Source organism: Drosophila erecta, unplaced genomic scaffold (genome assembly GCF_003286155.1).
Source record: "Drosophila erecta strain 14021-0224.00,06,07 unplaced genomic scaffold, DereRS2 tig00000055-arrow-pilon, whole genome shotgun sequence".
Classification (NCBI taxonomy): domain Eukaryota; kingdom Metazoa; phylum Arthropoda; class Insecta; order Diptera; family Drosophilidae; genus Drosophila; species Drosophila erecta.
Window position 1 is genome coordinate 5,429,905 of NW_020825200.1, and position 20,141 is coordinate 5,450,045.

At 44.4% G+C, this 20,141-nt stretch overlaps 1 protein-coding gene across 3 annotated transcripts in view; it reads left to right on the top strand.

The window, feature by feature from the left end:
* LOC6541299 (nesprin-1) overlaps positions 1–20,141 on the top strand; it is a 105,338-nt gene that overhangs the window by 66,735 nt on the left and 18,462 nt on the right. For 2 of the 3 annotated variants that reach the window (XM_015159854.2, XM_015159848.2), the window contains exons 18-19: positions 19,442–19,552; positions 19,965–20,129. In XM_015159854.2, coding sequence (XP_015015340.1) covers positions 19,442–19,552; positions 19,965–20,129 — 276 coding nt within the window. Of the gene's footprint in view, positions 1–299; positions 17,879–19,441; positions 19,553–19,964; positions 20,130–20,141 lie in introns of all 3 variants that reach the window. The other variant, XM_026978388.1, reaches the window with a different exon arrangement.

Here is a 20,141-nt window from a genome sequence, read left to right on the forward strand (position 1 = left end):
AACAATAACTACCGAAACCATTAGCGAACCTGCTATTTCCGAGGACACCCTGAAAGTTGAAGGAACAGTGGTCAAATTTGACGAACCAACAAAACCACATACTGAAGTAACACGTATCGAGACACCCCTGGCACCCTTTAAAGATGTATCAGAAAATAACACTCAGATTGTAGATGCAGTTGATGTGGTTCAAAAACCAGTCGAAACGGTTCATATATCTGAGGACTCTGTGACTACTGAAACCGAGATCACTCCTCTGGCGCCTTTCAAAGTAATTCCTGAAAGTGAAGAAGAACCAGTTCCTGAGCAGCAAAAGGAAGATACTCTTGTCAAAGAAGATGTCGAGGTTAAGCCAATTGTTGAAGATTCGGTTGTGGACGAATCCAAGACCATTACAACTGTGACCACAACAATAACTACCGAAACCATTGGCGAACTTGTTATTCCCGAGGAACCCAAGCAAGTAGTAGAACCGGTGAAGATACCTGAAGAACCCAAAAAACCAGCGTATGCCGGTCTTCCCGTCGATGACTCTTCTAGCTCGTGGATGGATGTCTTGGATGAACCCATGAACTTCTCTGACGATGAAGAAGAACCAGTTCCTGAGCAGCTAAAGGCAGATACTCTTGTCGAAGAAGATGTCGAGGTCAAGCCAATTGTTAAAGATTCGGTTGTGGACGAGTCCAAGACCATTACAACAGTGACCACCACAATAACAACTACCGAAACCATTGGTGAACTTGCTATTCCCGAGGAACCCAAGCAAGTAGTAGAACCGGTGAAGATACCTGAAGAACCCAAAAAACCAGCGTATGCCGGTCTTCCCGTCGATGACTCTTCTAGCTCGTGGATGGATGTCTTGGAAGAACCTATTAACTTCTCTGATGATGAAGAGGAACCAGTTCCTAAGCCAGAGAGGCAAGTGACGCTCGTCGAAGAAGCAGTCGAGGTCAAGCCAATTGTTGAAGATTCGGTTGTGGACGAATCAAAGACCATTACAACAGTTACCACCACAACAACAACTACTGAAACCATTGGCGAACTTGCTATTCCCGAGGAACCCAAGCAAGTAGTAGAACCGGTGAAGATACCTGAAGAACCCAAAAAACCAGCGTATGCCGGTCTTCCCGTCGATGACTCTTCTAGCTCGTGGATGGATGTCTTGGATGAACCCATGAACTTCTCTGACGATGAAGAAGAACCAGTTCCTGAGCCACAAAAGGATGAAATTCTTGCCGAAGAACTAGTCGAGGATAAGCCAATTGTTGAAGATTCGGTTGTGAACGAGTCCAAGACCATTACAACAGTGACCACCACAACAATAACTACCGAAACCATTAGCGAACCTGCTATTTCCGAGGACACCCTGAAAGTTGAAGGAACAGTGGTCAAATTTGACGAACCAACAAAACCACATACTGAAGTAACACGTATCGAAACACCCCTGGCACCCTTTAAAGATGTATCAGAAAATAACACTCAGATTGTAGATGCAGTTGATGTGGTTCAAAAACCAGTCGAAACGGTTCATATATCTGAGGACTCTGTGACTACTGAAACCGAGATCACTCCTCTGGCGCCTTTCAAAGTAATTCCTGAAAGTGAAGAAGAACCAGTTCCTGAGCAGCAAAAGGAAGATACTCTTGTCAAAGAAGATGTCGAGGTTAAGCCAATTGTTGAAGATTCGGTTGTGGACGAATCCAAGACCATTACAACAGTGACCACCACAATAACTACCGAAACCATTGGCGAACTTGTTATTCCCGAGGAACCCAAGCAAGTAGTAGAACCGGTGAAGATACCTGAAGAACCCAAAAAACCAGCGTATGCCGGTCTTCCCGTCGATGACTCTTCTAGCTCGTGGATGGATGTCTTGGATGAGCCAATGAACTTCTCTGATGATGAAGAGGAACCAGTTTCTGAGCCACAAAATGAAAATACTCTTGTCGAAGAAGTAGTCGAGGCTAAGCCAATTGTTGTAGATTCGGTTGTAGATGAATCCAAAATAATTACAACTGTTACGACCACAATTGTTACATCCACCAACCAAACTGAATCTGAGAAGAACTCTCTTCCTGCCGAAGAGGAAGCTGAACCGCAGATATTTAGTAATGTAGTAGAAGAAGTCAGTCAGATAGAGAAGCCTCTAGAGGGGCCTATTGATACATGGTCCAGCGTTTTGGAGGACACCATTTCTAATACTGGAAACATTGGCTTTACTTCCACCTTGTCGGCGGACGCACCTGAGTTTACTCCATCTTATTTAAAACATACCTTCTCCGACCAAACACATACGTTCCTTGCGAATGAAAGAGTATACAACGAATTCATTCCCAGGAACAAGTCTGAACAAACCATTGGCCCACTTCAAAAGGCTAAAAAGGTAAAGCCCTCAAAGCGACAAAACAAAAAGGTGGAAATACAAGAACAAATTATTGATGTCCAGCCTGCTCCAGAAGCAAGTGTTACAGAACCAATACAAATAGTCGAAGAAGTGGAGAATGTTTGGAACAAGAACCGGGATGGTAAATCGTATGCTGACGTGCTACTCAACTCTGGAGTTATAACTGACGTCCCATCTACTGAGGTGCATAAAGAAATCCCGCACAAGCCAGCCATGGTCAATACTAAAGCCCAAGATCGGAAGAAAAAATCGAAGCCAGAGAAGGGCCAGGAAGAAAAGAGTATTGAACTTCCTGCACCAAGCACCGAAAGCGACAAATCTAAGACAAATAGCGACAGTGAGCTGTCCAAGCCTACGACAGAAAGTGAATTATCGAAACCAACAACAGAAAGTTCCAAAGAGCCGTCTTCCGATGAAAGGGATGTTTCCAGCACATCCGAGCTGACATGGTCAGCCCTTGTGCGGAGACCCGGCGATTGGTCAGATACAACCGTAGTTAAGAAACTGAGTTCACACACAGCTGTCACAACTAAAGATAAACATCACCAGAAAGAAAAGGAAGAGCCCAAGAAGACCACAAAGGCAAAGAAGACAAAGAAGTCTAAGAAACCCATTGTAGAGCCCGTCTCAACTACATCAGAGGACGAGCAACCCGAATCTGTGCCTGAGCCAGTGGTGGCTATACCTGAACCAGTAGAGGCAAAACCGGAGCCTGAAATTGTCGAGAAGCTAGAGAGTAGCAGTGCGTTCTCCTGGGCCTCACTTGTAAAAAGACCAGGCGAATGGATTGACAACACTGTTACTCACATTAAAACCGCTGTCGCACCATTGCCTGAGGTAAAAGAACCAAAAACAACCAAAAAGGATAATAAGAAGCCACAAAAGCCCAAGAAACAGAAGGCAACAAAAAAACCCACTCCCGTTGCAGAGCCCGAAGATGAAGTAAGCAGTGAACCTTCGGAGGACATTGTTGTGGAGTGTGAGGTAGAAGTGGAAGAATCTAAACCTATCAAAAACACAGAAAACTCCTTCTCTTGGGCGTCCCTGGTAAAAAAGCCCGGCGAATGGGTTGATGACATTGCTTCTCGTAAAAAGCCAGTTGAAGTCCTTCAAGAGGAGCCTAAGGAAGTGCAACCACGGAAAGAACGTAAAATTTCAAAACCCCAGTCCAAGCCTCAGTCTGAGAACACCACCAAGCGTAATAACAAAAAGGAAATTCGTGAACCAATAATTGCTCATTCGACTTCAGAGGGCAATGATGTGGTTGAGGTATTACAACCTTTTGATGAGAAAACTATTACTTGGGCTAAAATCGCCAGTCAAATTGATCATATGACTGACTTGAAACCAAAGGCCAAACCAAACCAGGAAACTAAGCCGAAACAAGTAGAAAAGGTAAAACAGCAAGTAAGAGCCGATCGAATTGAGAAGCCCATAAGAGATCTACATAAAAAAGAAGCTGGTCATTCCTGGTCATCTGTCGTTAGTCATCAAGTCACTGATTTTATTGAAGCTGAAAGTGTCAAACCAGCTCCTGAAATCTCTGAGAAAAAGAAGAGTGGCAATACCAAACCAAGAATTGCTCCAAAAGTGGAGGAACCTTTGCAAGAACCCGTTCAAAGTGAATTAGAAAGTACCCCCGTAATGTCATGGTCTGAAATGATTGACGATGGGGCGGACAACGTGGTTACTGAACGAAAATCGTGGAAAGAACTTATAGAAGATGAAATAGAAATTCCTCTTCCTCATGAGAATGGAGACGAAGCCAACATCAACAAGATTATTGAAACCATCCAAGAAATACAATTAACCTGTGAAGAAAAACCAAAAATCTTGCCGATAGCAACAACGATTACAACAGTAACCACCACAACAATATCAACGGAGTCTAACAGCGAAACTGCCATCCCCCTGGAGCGTAAGCAAAAAGAAGAACCGGTAATGAAAATTGAAGAACCAAAGAAACCTGCATATGCTGGTCTACCCGTGGATGACTCATCTAGCTCGTGGATGGATGTCTTGGATGAACCCATGAACTTTTCTGACGATGAAGAAGAACCAGTTCCTGAGCAGCAAAAGGAAGATACTCTTGTCAAAGAAGATGTCGAGGTTAAGCCAATTGTTGAAGATTCGGTTGTGAACGAGTCCAAGACCATTACAACAGTGACCACCACAACAATAACTACCGAAACCATTAGCGAACCTGCTATTTCCGAGGACACCCTGAAAGTTGAAGGAACAGTGGTCAAATTTGACGAACCAACAAAACCACATACTGAAGTAACACGTATCGAGACACCCCTGGCTCCCTTTAAAGATTTAGCAGAAAATAACACTCAGATTGTAGATGCAGTTGATGTGGTTCAAAAACCAGTCGAAACGGTTCATATATCTGGTGACTCTGTGACTACTGAAACCGAGAACACTCCTCTGGCGCCTTTCAAAGTAATTCCTGAAATTAAAGAAGAACCAGTTCCTGAGCAGCAAAAGGAATATACTCTTGTCGAAGAAGATGTCGAGGTCAAGCCAATTGTTGAAGATTCGGTTGTGGACGAGTCCAAGACCATTACAACAGTGACCACCACAATAACTACCGAAACTATTGGTGAACTTGCTATTCCCGAGGAACCCAAGCAAGTAGTAGAACCGGTGAAGATACCTGAAGAACCCAAAAAACCAGCGTATGCCGGTCTTCCCGTCGATGACTCTTCTAGCTCGTGGATGGATGTCTTGGATGAACCCATGAACTTTTCTGACGATGAAGAAGAACCAGTTCCTGAGCCACAAAAGGATGAAACTCTTGCCGAAGAACTAGTCGAGGATAAGCCAATTGCTGAAGATTCGGCTGTGAACGAGTCCAAGACCATTACAACAGTGACCACCACAACAATAACTACCGAAACCATTAGCGAACCTGCTATTTCCGAGGACACACTGAAAGTTGAAGGAACAGTGGTCAAATTTGACGAACCAACAAAACCACATACTGAAGTAACACCTATCGAGACACCCCTGGCACCCTTTAAAGATGTAGCAGAAAATAACACTCAGATTGTAGATGCAGTTGATGTGGTTCAAAAACCAGTCGAAAGTGTTCATATATCTGATGACTCTGTGACTACTGAAACCGAGAACACTCCTCTGGCGCCTTTCAAAGTAATTCCTGAAACTAAAGAAGAACCAGTTCCTGAGCAGCAAAAGGAAGATACTCTTGTCGAAGAAGATGTCGAGGTCAAGCCAATTGTTGAAGATTCGGTTGTGGACGAGTCCAAGACCATTACAACAGTGACCACCACAATAACAACTACCGAAACCATTGGCGAACTTGCTATTCCCGAGGAACCCAAGCAAGTAGTAGAACCGGTGAAGATACCTGAAGAACCCAAAAAGCCAGCGTATGCCGGTCTTCCCGTCGATGACTCTTCTAGCTCGTGGATGGATGTCTTGGATGAACCCATGAACTTCTCTGACGATGAAGAAGAACCAGTTCCTGAGCAGCAAAAGGCAGATACTCTTATCGAAGAAGATGTCGAGGTCAAGCCAATTGTTGAAGATTCGGTTGTGGACGAATCCAAGACCATTACAACAGTGACCACCACAATAACAACTACCGAAACCATTGGCGAACATGCTATTCCCGAGGAACCCAAGCAAGTAGTAGAACCGGTGAAGATACCTGAAGAACCCAAAAAACCAGCGTATGCCGGTCTTCCCGTCGATGACTCTTCTAGCACGTGGATGGATGTATTGGATGAGCCAATGAACTTCTCTGACGATGAAGATGAGCCGCAAAAGGAAAATACTTTTGTCGAAGAAGTCGAGGCTAAGCCAATTGGTGAAGATTCAGTTGTAGACGAGTCCAAAACCATTACAACGGTTACTACAACAACAACAACTACCGAAACCATTAGCGAACTTGTTATTCCCGAGGACCCCAAGCAAGTAGTAGAACCGGTGAACATACCTGAAGAACCCAAAAAGCCAGCGTATGCCGGTCTTCCCGTCGATGACTCTTCTAGCTCGTGGATGGATGTCTTGGATGAACCCATGAACTTCTCTGATGATGAAGAGGATCCAGTTCCTAAGCCAGAGAGGCAAGTAACGCTCGTCGAAGAAGTAGTCGAGGTCAAGCCAATTGTTGAAGATTCGGTTGTAGACGAATCCAAGACTATTACAACGGTTACTACAACAACAACAACTACCGAAACCATTAGCGAGCATGCCATTTCCGAGGAACCCAAGCAAGTAGTAGAGCCGGTGAAGAAACTTGAAGTAGCCAAAAAACCAGCATATGCCGGTCTTCCCGTCGATGACTCTTCTAGCTCCTGGATGGATGTCTTGGATGAACCCATGAACTTCTCTGACGATGAAGAGGATCCAGTTCCTAAGCCAGAGAGGCAAGTAACGCTCGTCGAAGAAGTAGTCGAGGTCAAGCCAATTGTTGAAGATTCGGTTGTAGACGAATCCAAGACCATTACAACGGTTACTACAACAACAACAACTACCGAAACCATTAGCGAGCATGCCATTTCCGAGGAACCCAAGCAAGTAGTAGAGCCGGTGAAGAAACTTGAAGTAGCCAAAAAACCAATTATGGATGTCTTAGATGAGCCAATGAAAGAGCCTAACAAAGAGGAAACAGTTTCTCAGCCAAAGCCATTATCTTCTAATATATGGGAACTGCATTCGTCATATGCGGATGTTTTGCGTCACACTGTGGATTTCATAAGTTTAGAAAAGAATAACGTAGAAGTCCCATCTGAATCAAAGTTAGATAAAGGACAAAAAGCAAAAGAGCCTGCTAAACTTCCAGGAACTTCGATTAAACCAAAGGCGAAGAAAGAAAACCCGTTCAAGAAGGAGCAAGGAGCTACAATTTTGGCGTCTAAGGACGAAATTATACCACTCGAACAAGAATCTCCCAAAACCGAATCAAAAACGTCGTGGTCAACAAAGGTCGATAACATTTTGGATGATAACGTTCATACGAACATACCCAGTTCCGATAGCACTTTGTGGTCTTCAATTGTCCGACAAGGTGTTCAGGAACCTATTACAAAAATTACTCAATCTGCAGACCATGATGTTAAAGCTCTAGAACCAGCATTCCATGACTCGCAAGAAATAAATAATTTCATTTCCCACGAATGTCGCTCCTTAGTGATGGAAAAGACTAAGAAACAAAAACCAAAGAAGGAAAAGCATCCCAAAAAATCGGAAACTGTCGACGCAGTGGTTTTAGAACCTTATGTTGATTGTACCATGCGCGAAGATCCTAAAACACAGCAAGAACCAGAACTTCAGTCAGTTTTAGAAAGTTCACCCAGTCAACCCATGTCATGGTCATCTATTGTCTCAAAGACCGTGGTTCTGCCTCCAACAATTACTGAAAGTAAAATATCCAAGGAACCAGTTGAACCTCAGAGATCAAAAGCAGTGCAAGAGTTCATTAGTAAAGAACAAATCTTTTCAACGGCTGTAAATGACAAATCTACGAAGCAAAATATAAGGAAAGAAGGAGAGTCGTCTAATGTAGAACAAAAGACTTTTATTGATGAGCCAGTTAATAAGGTGACCATAGTTGTTGAAACACAACCTGAACCCAGTACAGTTAGTGAGGTAGTTCCATCGCAACCACTATCTTGGTCGTCTATCGTCTCTCACACCACGGAAGTTACGACAAATGTATCGGAGACCCACTTGACTGAAGAACCTAAACCTTTAGAAGAAAAACCGAAAAAACAAAAAGCAAAGAAGGAAAAGAAATCTAAGGTTGTTGTAGCTCCAGAGCCCATCGTTGAGTCCGCAGTTCCTGAAGCCATTGTTGAACCCACTGTTGAAATGACTTTTGTTCAAGAACCAGTGGTTGAGGTCACCACAATTGTTGAGGACGTAACGCCTGAGATACAACCGGAACCCACTCCAGTTAGTGAGGAAGTCCCATCGCAACCACTATTATGGTCGTCTATCGTTTCTCAAACCACGGAGGTTACGACAAATATAACAGAGACCCGCTTGACTGAAGAACCTGAAGATCAAAAACCTTTGGAAGAAAAACCGAAAAAGCAGAAAGCAAAGAAGGAAAAGAAATCCAAGGTGGTTGTAGTTTCAGAACCCAATGTTGAGTCCGCAGTTCCTGAAGCCATTGTTGAACCCACTGTTGAAGTGACTTTTGTTGAAGAACCAGTGGTTGAGGTGACCACAATTGTTGAGGAAGTACCGCCTGAGATACAACAGGAACCCACTCCAGTTAGTGAGGAAGTCCCATCGCAACCACTATCATGGTCGTCTATCGTTTCTCAAACCACGGAGGTTACGACAACTGAAACAGAAATTCACTTGACTGAAGAACCTAAAACTTTAGAAGAAAAGCCGAAAAAACAAAAAGCAAAGAAGGAAAAGAAATCTAAGGTGGTTGTAGCTCCGGAGCCCATCGTTGAGTCCGCAGTTCCTGAAGCCATTGTTGAACCCACTGTTGAAGTGACTTTTGTTCAAGAACCAGTGGTTGAGGTCACCACAATTGTTGAGGACGTAACGCCGAAGACAGAATCAGAACCCACTCCAGTTAGTGAGGAAGTCCAATCGCAACCACTTACTTGGTCGTCTGTCGTTTCTCAAACCACGGAGGTTACGACAAATATAACAGAGACCCGCTTGACTGAACAACCTGAAGATCAAAAACCTTTGGAAGAAAAACCGAAAAAGCAGAAAGCAAAGAAGGAAAAGAAATCCAAGGTGGTTGTAGTTTCAGAGCCCAACGTGGAGTCCGCAGTTCCTGAAGCCATTGTAGAACCCACTGTTGAAGTGACTTTTGTTCAAGAACCAGTGGTTGAGGTCACCACAATTGTTGAGGACGTAACGCCGAAGACAGAATCAGAACCCACTCCAGTTAGTGAGGAAGTCCAATCGCAACCACTTACTTGGTCGTCTGTCGTTTCTCAAACCACGGAGGTTACGACAAATATAACAGAGACCCGCTTGACTGAAGAACCTGAAGATCAAAAACCTTTGGAAGAAAAACCGAAAAAGCAGAAAGCGAAGAAGGAAAAGAAATCCAAGGTGGTTGTTGTTTCAGAGCCCAACGTGGAGTCCGCAGTTCCTGAAGCCATTGGTGAACCCACTGTTGAAGTGACTTTTGTTCAAGAGCCAGTGGTTGAGGTGACCACAATTGTTGAGGACGTAACGCCTGAGACAGAATCGGAACCCACTCCAGTTAGTGAGGGAGTTCCATCGCAACCACAATCTTGGTCTTCTATCGTTTCTCAAACCACGGAGGTTACGACAACTGAAACAGAGACCCGCTTGACTGAAGAACCTGAAGATCAGAAACCTTTAGAAGAAAAACCGAAAAAGCAGAAAGCAAAGAAGGAAAAGAAATCCAAGGTGGTTTTAGTTTCAGAACCCAACGTGGAGCCCGCAGTTCCTGAAGCCATTGTTGAACCCACTGTTGAAGTGACTTTTATTCAAAAACCAGTGGTTGAGGTCACGACAATTGTTGAGGAAGTAACGCCGGAGACAGAATCAGAACCCACTCCAGTTAGTGAGGAAGTCCAATCGCAACCACTTTCTTGGTCGTCTGTCGTTTCTCAAACCACGGAGGTTACGACAAATATAACAGAGACCCGCTTGACTGAACAACCTGAAGATCAAAAACCTTTAGAAGAAAAACCGAAAAAGCAGAAAGCAAAGAAGGAAAAGAAATCTAAGGTGGTTGTAGTTTCAGAACCCAACGTTGAGTCCGCAGTTCCTGAAGCCATTGTTGAACCCACTGTTGAAGTGACTTTTGTTCAAGAACCAGTGGTTGAGGTCACCACAATTGTTGCGGACGTAACGCCTGAGACAGAATCGGAACCCACACCAGTTAGTGAGGGAGTTCCATCGCAACCACAATCTTGGTCTTCTATCGTTTCTCAAACCACGGAGGTTACGACAACTGAAACAGAGACCCGCTTGACTGAAGAACCTGAAGATCAGAAACCTTTAGAAGAAAAACCGAAAAAGCAGAAAGCAAAGAAGGAAAAGAAATCCAAGGTGGTTTTAGTTTCAGAACCCAACGTTGAGTCCGCAGTTCCTGAAGCCATTGTTGAACCCACTGTTGAAATGACTTTTGTTCAAGAACCAGTGGTTGAGGTCACCACAATTGTTGAGAACGTAACGCCTGAGATACAACCGGAACCCACTCCAGTTAGTGAGGAACTCCCATCGCAACCACTATCATGGTCGTCTATCGTTTCTCAAACCACGGAGGTTACGACAAATATAACAGAGACCCGCTTGACTGAAGAACCTGAAGATCAAAAACCTTTGGAAGAAAAACCGAAAAAGCAGAAAGCAAAGAAGGAAAAGAAATCCAAGGTGGTTGTAGTTTCAGAACCCAATGTTGAGTCCGCAGTTCCTGAAGCCATTGTTGAACCCACTGTTGAAGTGACTTTTGTTGAAGAACCAGTGGTTGAGGTGACCACAATTGTTGAGGAAGTACCGCCTGAGATACAACAGGAACCCACTCCAGTTAGTGAGGAAGTCCCAACGCAACCACTATCATGGTCGTCTATCGTTTCTCAAACCACGGAGGTTACGACAAATATAACAGAGACCCGCTTGACTGAAGAACCTGAAGATCAAAAACCTTTGGAAGAAAAACCCAAAAAGCAGAAAGCAAAGAAGGAAAAGAAATCCAAGGTGGTTGTAGTTTCAGAACCCAACGTGGAGTCCGCAGTTCCTGAAGCCATTGTTGAACCCACTGTTGAAGTGACTTTTGTTCAAGAACCAGTGGTTGAGGTCACCACAATTGTTGAGGAAGTAACGCCTGAGATACAACAGGAACCCACTCCAGTTAGTGAGGAAGTCCCATCGCAACCACTATCATGGTCGTCTATCGTTTCTCAAACCACGGAGGTTACGACAAATATAACAGAGACCCGCTTGACTGAAGAACCTGAAGATCAAAAACCTTTGGAAGAAAAACCCAAAAAGCAGAAAGCAAAGAAGGAAAAGAAATCCAAGGTGGTTGTAGTTTCAGAGCCCAACGTGGAGTCCGCAGTTCCTGAAGCCATTGTAGAACCCACTGTTGAAGAACCAGTGGTTGAGGTGACCAAAGTTGTTGATAAAGTAACACCTGAGATACAACCGGAACCCACTCCAGTTAGTGAGGAAGTCCCAACGCAACCACCATCATGGTCGTCTATCGTTTCTCAAGCCACAGAAGTCACCACAAACGTAACAGAGACTCACATGACTGATGAAGCTAAGGATCAGAAACCTGTAATGGAAAAACCGAAAAAACAAAAGACTAAGAAGGAAAAGAAAACCAAGGTTCACAGTGTTGAAGAGCTAATGGAGTCTAATATTCCGGTGTCCGTTGCTGAACCGCTTGTTGGATTGAGCATTGTTCAAGAAGATGTAGCTCCAAAAACTGAAACGCATACCTTGTCATGGTCGTCTATTGTTGCCCAGTCTGTTGGGGTTCCACAAGCAATTCCGATGCATGTTGAATCAAAATCGGGAGATATTCAAAACTTTATTGCCCAGGAGCAGAATTTCTCTACGGTTGTGAATGATACAGCCAAAAATCTGAAACCCAAAAAGGAAAAGAAAATAGTGCAGCCTATTCAACAGCCAACCGCAGAAATCGTTTCTGTTCCCAATGTCCACATGCGACAGAGAGAAACTGATGCAGTACCTGAGCCACAAACTTTGTCTTGGTCGTCAATCGTTTCGCATAACATCGATTTGACTCCAACGTTTACTGAAAACCGAGTCATTGAAACCGTCGATGAGATCGTGAGGCCAGCGGACGTTCAAGACAGCATTCCTCAAGAAAGCGAACTTCCCGTTCATGTTGGTGAAAAGAAACAAAAGCCTAAAAAGGAGAAGAAACATAAACAAAATATTGAGACTTCTGTTGTATTCGAAAAGATTCCCGAAACTGAATGCGTTTCTCGGTCTTCAACACCTGAATTCAACATTCAGTTGCCGGCACCAACCAAACCATCAGTGTGGTCATCATTAGACACCTATGCCGAAGTTGTTAAGAAGTCGGGCTACACCAATAATACAAACATTAAATATCAGAAAATTGAGACGAGCGAACCAATCAAGAGTGAACCAAAACATTTAAATGACGAAGTACAGACACATGAAGATCTTCTGGAGTTCCCGGACCCTATCCTTCCCGCAATTGAAGGAGATGAACCACACGACTATATCGAAAAACCCTCTCAGTTATCGTGGAAGGACCTTGTAGATGAGGATGATGTGGTGGAGTCTTGGTATAAGGAAGAACCAGCTTCAGTAGAAACAAAGCCTCAAGAACCAGTACAGGAAAGACATTCAAGAGTCAGCGTAAAGCCGCAAATTCGAATTACCGAGGTAGTTACTGAAAATCAACTGCAATCCGAGACTGACCAAGAATTCTTGGAAATTACTTCAAAGAAACGAAATCGCTCACGCTCTCGTTCGCAACAGTCACAGACTTCTAACTTCGATGAAAAGCCTCAAAAGAAAAAATCAAAGAAACCGAAAAATAAGGTACCTAAAGCACCAACTCAACAGCCTACGGAAACTCCGGAGGATGTTCAGCCCCCTAAGGAAACTGTAATATTTGTAGAAGAAAAGAGTGCTTTAGTACAAAGAAGGGAACCGTCTCCATCCCCAGCTCCTTCTCCTTATAACTCTGGTATGTCATGGGCTGCGATAGCCGCCCATAATGTGCCAGAACCTGTTCAACATATTCGACCCCTTCAAGTTGAGTCCAAACCAACTATCGTTGAAGATGTAAGGAAATCAACAAAAGAGCACACAGTAAACATTCCAATCACTTTTGAAACCAATGAGGCGAAGACTAAAAAGCCGAAGCCAAAATCTAAGCGAAAGTTGCCCAGCGATGTGGTTGATTTTATTAATGCAGAAAAATCTGGTCATCAAGTGGTTGCCTCTAAACCTGATAAAGAATCTAATTTGGGTCCTCAACCTTCACCTAAAATAGTTGTCGAAACTGGATCTGTAATAGTTGAAGATGTCATTAATACTTTACCATCGATGGAAATAAAAACTCCTCTTGCACCTTTTGAAATTGTTGCCGAGCCTGAAGATGAACCAGTTTCTGAGTCACATAAGGAAGTAATTCTTGTCCAAGAAGTTTTAAAGGACGAGCCAATTGTTGAACCTACGACTGTGGACGCATCCAAGACCATTACAACAGTTACCACCACAACAACAACTACCGAAACCATTGGCGAACTTGCTATTCCCGAGGAACCCAAGCAAGCAGTAGAACCGGTGAAGATACCTGAAGAACCCAAAAAGCCAGCGTATGCCGGTCTTCCCGTCGATGACACTTCAAGCTCATGGATGGATGTCTTGGATGAACCCATGAACTTCTCTGACGATGAAGAAGAACCAGTTCCTCAGCAGCAAAAGGATGATACTCTTGTCGAAGAAGATGTCGAGGTTAAGCCAATTGTTGAAGATTCGGCTGTGAACGAGTCCAAGACCATTACAACAGTGACCACCACAACAACAACTACCGAAACCATTGGCGAACCTGCTATTTCCGAGGACACCCTGAAAGTTGAAGGAACAGTGGTCAAATTTGACGAACCAACAAAACCACATACTGAAGTAACACCTATCGAGACACCCCTGGCACCCTTTAAAGATGTAGCAGAAAATAACACTCAGATTGTAGATGCAGTTGATGTGGTTCAAAAACCAGTCGAAACGGTTCATATATCTGCAGACTCTGTGACTACTGAAACCGAGAACACTCCTCTGGCGCCTTTCAAAGTAATTCCTGAAACTAAAGAAGAACCAGTTCCTGAGCAGCAAAAGGAAGATACTCTTGTCGAAGAAGATGTCGAGGTCAAGCCAATTGTTGAAGATTCGGTTGTGGACGAGTCCAAGACCATTAGAACAGTGACCACCACAATAACAACTACCGAAACCATTGGCGAACTTGCTATTCCCGAGGAACCCAAGCAAGTAGTAGAACCGGTGAAGATACCTGAAGAACCCAAAAAGCCAGCGTATGCCGGTCTTCCCGTCGATGAATCTTCTAGCTCGTGGATGGATGTCTTGGATGAACCCATGAACTTCTCTGACGATGAAGAAGAACCAGTTCCTGAGCAGCAAAAGGCAGATACTCTTGTCGAAGAAGATGTCGAGGTTAAGCCAATTGTTGAAGATTCGGTTGTGGACGAATCCAAGACCATTACAACAGTGACCACCACAATAACAACTACCGAAACCATTGGCGAACATGCTATTCCCGAGGAACCCAAGCAAGTAGTAGAACCGGTGAAGATACCTGAAGAACCCAAAAAGCCAGCGTATGCCGGTCTTCCCGTCGATGACTCTTCTAGCTCGTGGATGGATGTCTTGGATGAACCCATGAACTTCTCTGACGATGAAGAAGAACCAGTTCCTGAGCAGCAAAAGGCAGATACTCTTGTCGAAGAAGATGTCGAGGTTAAGCCAATTGTTGAAGATTCGGTTGTGGACGAATCCAAGACCATTACAACAGTGACCACCACAATAACAACTACCGAAACCATTGGCGAACTTGCTATTCCCGAGGAACCCAAGCAAGTAGTAGAACCGGTGAAGATACCTGAAAAACCCAAAAAGCCAGCGTATGCCGGTCTTCCCGTCGATGACACTTCAAGCTCATGGATGGATGTCTTGGATGAGCCAATGAACTTCTCTGATGATGAAGAGGAACCAGTTCCTGAGCCCCAAAAGGATGAAACTCTTGTCGAAGAAGTAGTCGAGGTTAAGCCAATTGTTGAAGATCCGGCTGTGAACGAGTCCAAGACCATTACAACAGTGACCACCACAACAACAACTACCGAAATCATTGGCGAACCTGCTATTTCCAAGGACCCCCTGAAAGTTGAAGGAACAGTGGTCAAATTTGACGAACCAACAAAACCACATACTGAAGTAACACCTATCGAGACACCCCTGGCACCCTTTAAAGATGTAGCAGAAAATAACACTCAGATTGTAGATGCAGTTGATGTGGTTCAAAAACCAGTCGAAACGGTTCATATATCTGAGGACTCTGTGACTACTGAAACCGAGAACACTCTTCTGGCGCCTTTCAAAGTAATTCCTGATTCACCTGCAGACGATGCGTTTATATGTGAGACATCCTACTGGTCAGCAACTCTCAAGCCAGGTCAAAAACCTGCAATCGACACAAGAGAAGAGGAAAGGCAACACATTGAAGTAGCTATTCCTGACGATTTAGGTATTGCTGAAGTCGCGGTGCAGTCACCCACTGATCAGCCAACAACATGGTCAGCAATTGTCCAAACCGAGACCACTGTGTTCCCAGCACCAGATGTACAGAAGGACAATGAAAAGGCGCCTGATTGGTCCACTGTTGTTGTGAGCAAAACTACCGACTTCCAGGAGCCAAGGCCTCTAAAGAATGTGGTAGATTCGGAGAACATAACGACAACGACAACAACATATGTCACCACAACGGTGACCACACATAAGGATACACCCATTGTGGAGGATGAACATCCGCCTGCAAAATCTTATGTGTCCACCGTGGTAACCAGCCATAAAAATGAACTAGATTTGGAACCAGAACCTGTCGAACTAAATAAACCGGAGAACCTTATCGATAATCTCCATCGCGAGGCCTTCAAAGTACATCCCCAATACGAACTCTTGCACGGACAATATCAACAACTGAAGGTGGTAAATATAATGAAAGAACCGTGCATAGAGGAATCCAAAGAAGATGTTCCTTTGGTAGAAGATTATGTGATAATTGAACCCGAAGCGATACCTGAAATCAATTCCGAAATCCTTGCTCTTAATCTTTATCTTGACCAAACCAATATATTGCCCAAGTCTCGTATTGATGTCGACACCATTAGTCAGTTGCTCACCCTTGAAAAGTCAGGTCATCCTATTGTAGAAAAAGAACCTGTTCAGGTGGAAACTAAGAGCGTAGAAATTCTTGTCGAGAAATCCACTGTACAATCGCCTATTGAACCCATAACTGTCGAGCCCCTTGTCGTTGAAACACCTCAATCCCCGACAGAACCCAGTAGACTACTCTGGAACCTCAGTCAAGATGATTTCGTTCAACTCATCAATCACTATAGGCAATCGGCAGGCAATGCTTACGCATTGTTGCCAAGGACAACCACAGACGAGACGAAAGCTCAGGAAACTCAAGACGATAAGCAAAAGACTGACGACATTACAGAAACTGTAGTGATAACCACGACGACCACGATAACCGATCGCGTTGTAGAAAAGACTGAACCAGAAGCATCGTCATTACCAATCATTCCTACCGCCCAGCCATTGACGGCACCATCGGTTGGCAACCTCGAGCAGTTGCGTCTGAATCTGCATCTGGACGATTGGCAGCCAGCTGGTGTCGATGCAGATCTGGCCGACGACTTGTTCGACGGACTCAAACGTGCTGATGTCGCCAGTAGCGAAGCGGAACTCGACAAAGACAAGAACCAGGAGCAACAACCTGACGGTGATCCTAAAAAGCCTGATGGTGTTACTGGAATACCAGACAAGGACGATCATGACAGTGACGATGATGACGACGACGACGATGACGACGAAGAGGGAGGTAAGCCGACTGTGCCAGAAATTCGCAAGCCGAACGACGACGATGATAAACCGAACGACAAGGATCCTGGTAGCGGTAGTAGTGGTAATGTGACCCCCACGCCCGAGCACGATGCCCAGTACGGTCAGAACCGTAGCTGTTCATCGGAGTATAGGTCCACCGATCTGCCGGGCGGTGTGGGTCATTGGCGGGACGACAGTACTTATCTGGCTCTGGAAGCCGAACAGCCTCAGGTTAAGCTAGAGTGTGAACCACCGGCACCCACTGTATCGGGTGTTGAATCTGTACTAACCGAAACTAATGCCACATGTCCCGCCCCCGCCCCCGCCCCCGACACCGTCGCAGCCCCTGAAACCAGTCCCAGTACAACTACTAGTTCCCTTAACGTTACAAACGCACTAATCCAATTGGCAAGCGCCACAACTCACACGCTGTCCGCCAAGGCGAACGCAGCAGCAACAGCCACACACGCAGCAGCGCTGGCAGCAACCAGTGCGCTACTTCCGGTTGCAACGGCCGTAGTCGATAAGCTAACGACGACGACAACAGCACCAGTGGAGACACCAGCAGCAGCAGCAGCAGCGGATGTTGCTGCCGTAGAGCCCGATGTTGCACATGCAACACAGGCAGCCGCAGCAGCAGCAACTCCGGCAGCAACTCACACCGAAACGACAACAACCAGCAGCAGCAGCGAAGAGGAGGTGGCATCGCCCACCGAAAATACTGGTGCGGTACGACGCACCACCACAACAACCACAACCGTAACGACAACAACCACAGTTGAAACGCCATCGACAACTAGCAACACAACGACCACGACAACAACCACAAGCAGCAACGATCTGCAACAGCAACGCCAGAAGGTGAACATCACATTGAGCCTTCGTTTATTCATAATTCTAATTTTTGCAGCTTTTCTGTGTGGTTTCGGTATTTGTTCATGGCTTTTATACGGCAATCGTTCGTGTTGCTGTTGTGGCCAGGCTCCGACCAACGGATGCTGCTGCGGCAACACCTTGCAACACATTGCGGCAGCAGCAACAGATCCGGGAAACTGCCCGCCGTGAAGTTGGTCCGGGCCTGGCCATAATGGCAGTGGATAATGCAATGCCCAACTACTAACGTAAATTGATAATCGAGAACATGTTTGATTTTTATGTTTTTAAGTTTTTCATTTTTATTATGTTTGTATTGTATGTGTTGTTATTGCTAAACGCAGCTGAACGAAAAAGTTACTATACCTTTATAAAAGCACCTAACTTAGACGTAACGAAATATGTAGATTGTTGTAACTTAGTTCCTTCTACTAATTGATATTAACCTTTGTAAAAGCCCAGTAATCACGAGACTACTAATGGTAGTGATAATAATAAAATCGATATTAACCAACTTGCACGTTTTAATACCGAGCTGATCTATATACACAGCGTATACGTAGTTTTCTTCGCAGATTTTTCGCACACCAGAGCACAAGACACTAGCACACATGATCACGCATACTGAGCACTTTTCCCACCCCTCCGCCCGCAAACGCAGTGCCGCCTAGAAGTGTGCAATTACCGGGTTCCCAAATGCAGAAAATGTCCATTATGTGTACCGCACGTATATACGCGTACGAGTTCATTGCCTCGCCTACCGCCCTGGTATCAGGAATTCGCGCGCAGAGTACTCCCTGCCACAGCTATAAATACCCTACCCAACGTTCAGATGCGATCCCATCCCATCCCATGCGATCCCATCCGATCCGATCCCATCCGATCCATGCGGTGCAGGCCGTCTTACTTGCTCGAAAATAGTACCCGTTCATTTTAGAATTTTTAGTCTGCAGTGTGCAATGAACGCGTTGAGTTTGACTGCGAAACCCGCAGAAATATTTCAAGAATCTGAATGTTTTTGTTAGTGCCAGTGTGTGTAAGAATAGGAAAACCAATCTGAAAACAGTTATTTCGAGGAATATTCTGAATTTGTAAATATAACAAAAGAAAGTAAGTCTCTTTGCCATTGCATACATTTATACAACATTAGCTAAAGACCGCCAGTACGAGCCGCATATTTTGGTACTTTTGTCTATCCGCCTACTGCCATTTAAAATAAGATAACTATTTATGCCAAATGCATGTGTTACGTTACTTTAAACGAAGTTAAGTCTTAGAGCTAGTGTTATTTTTAAAGCATTTATTCGCATTCCCCCAAAAAGGAATACATCTTCTTGTATGGCTGTGCATTGCATTCATTTGTATTTTATAAATACCTCATATAATTATTCTACTTCATGTACATATGTTGTATGTGTATAGAAGCCGGCCACAAATATTTACATCAATTGCGTTCTCCAGCAATAATCCTCGAAAATTGCAATCTTTATTAATATTAACACCTTTCTACACCGTCTCCCCAACAACAACATATCACTCACAAAACCATAGGATCTAATTACGCAAGAGCTCGACGAACTGCTCCAATCGCTTTCGAGCGTCGAGGATGGCATCGCCAACATGAACCAGAGCAGCCTGGATGGCATGCTGCACGGATTGAAGGTAATAATATATTAATAATATTAATCTAAGGCCGAAATAACACCACCTTTTGATGCTTGATTCGGCATGTACTCAGCGTAGCTAGATTAATTTCAATTAAATATCTACTCACACCTTGTACATAACTTTTGTAAACGATTTTGGATGCTGGCGTGTGTCGGAGAACTTTAATAACTCAATCGCATCACTCCATAAAGAATCGTACATTTTTTGTCAGGCTGTTTTTGTGCCAACAGAATACCTTTCAGTTGTTAGTTTTGTCCCAGTTGTAGTGGTCGTACCTTTGGCTGTCTAATTAGTACATTTTTGTAGGCCCAAAATCGAATTGTACTATGTTACGTTGATTTATATATATAAACATATTGGAAACCACATATTTCTGAAACCCATACTTTACACGCCCGATGTGCAGCTAATCCAGAGCAATCTCGAAGTACACGAAAGGGACGCCATCGAGTTGAAGAACCAGGCAAAGACATTGCCCACGGATCCGGCTACCGAGCGTTTGCTCAACGACACCGTGGACCGCATTGACTTACTACTACGCCGCACCCAGCAAGGCATCACCATGATAGCGGTGAGTGGTTGG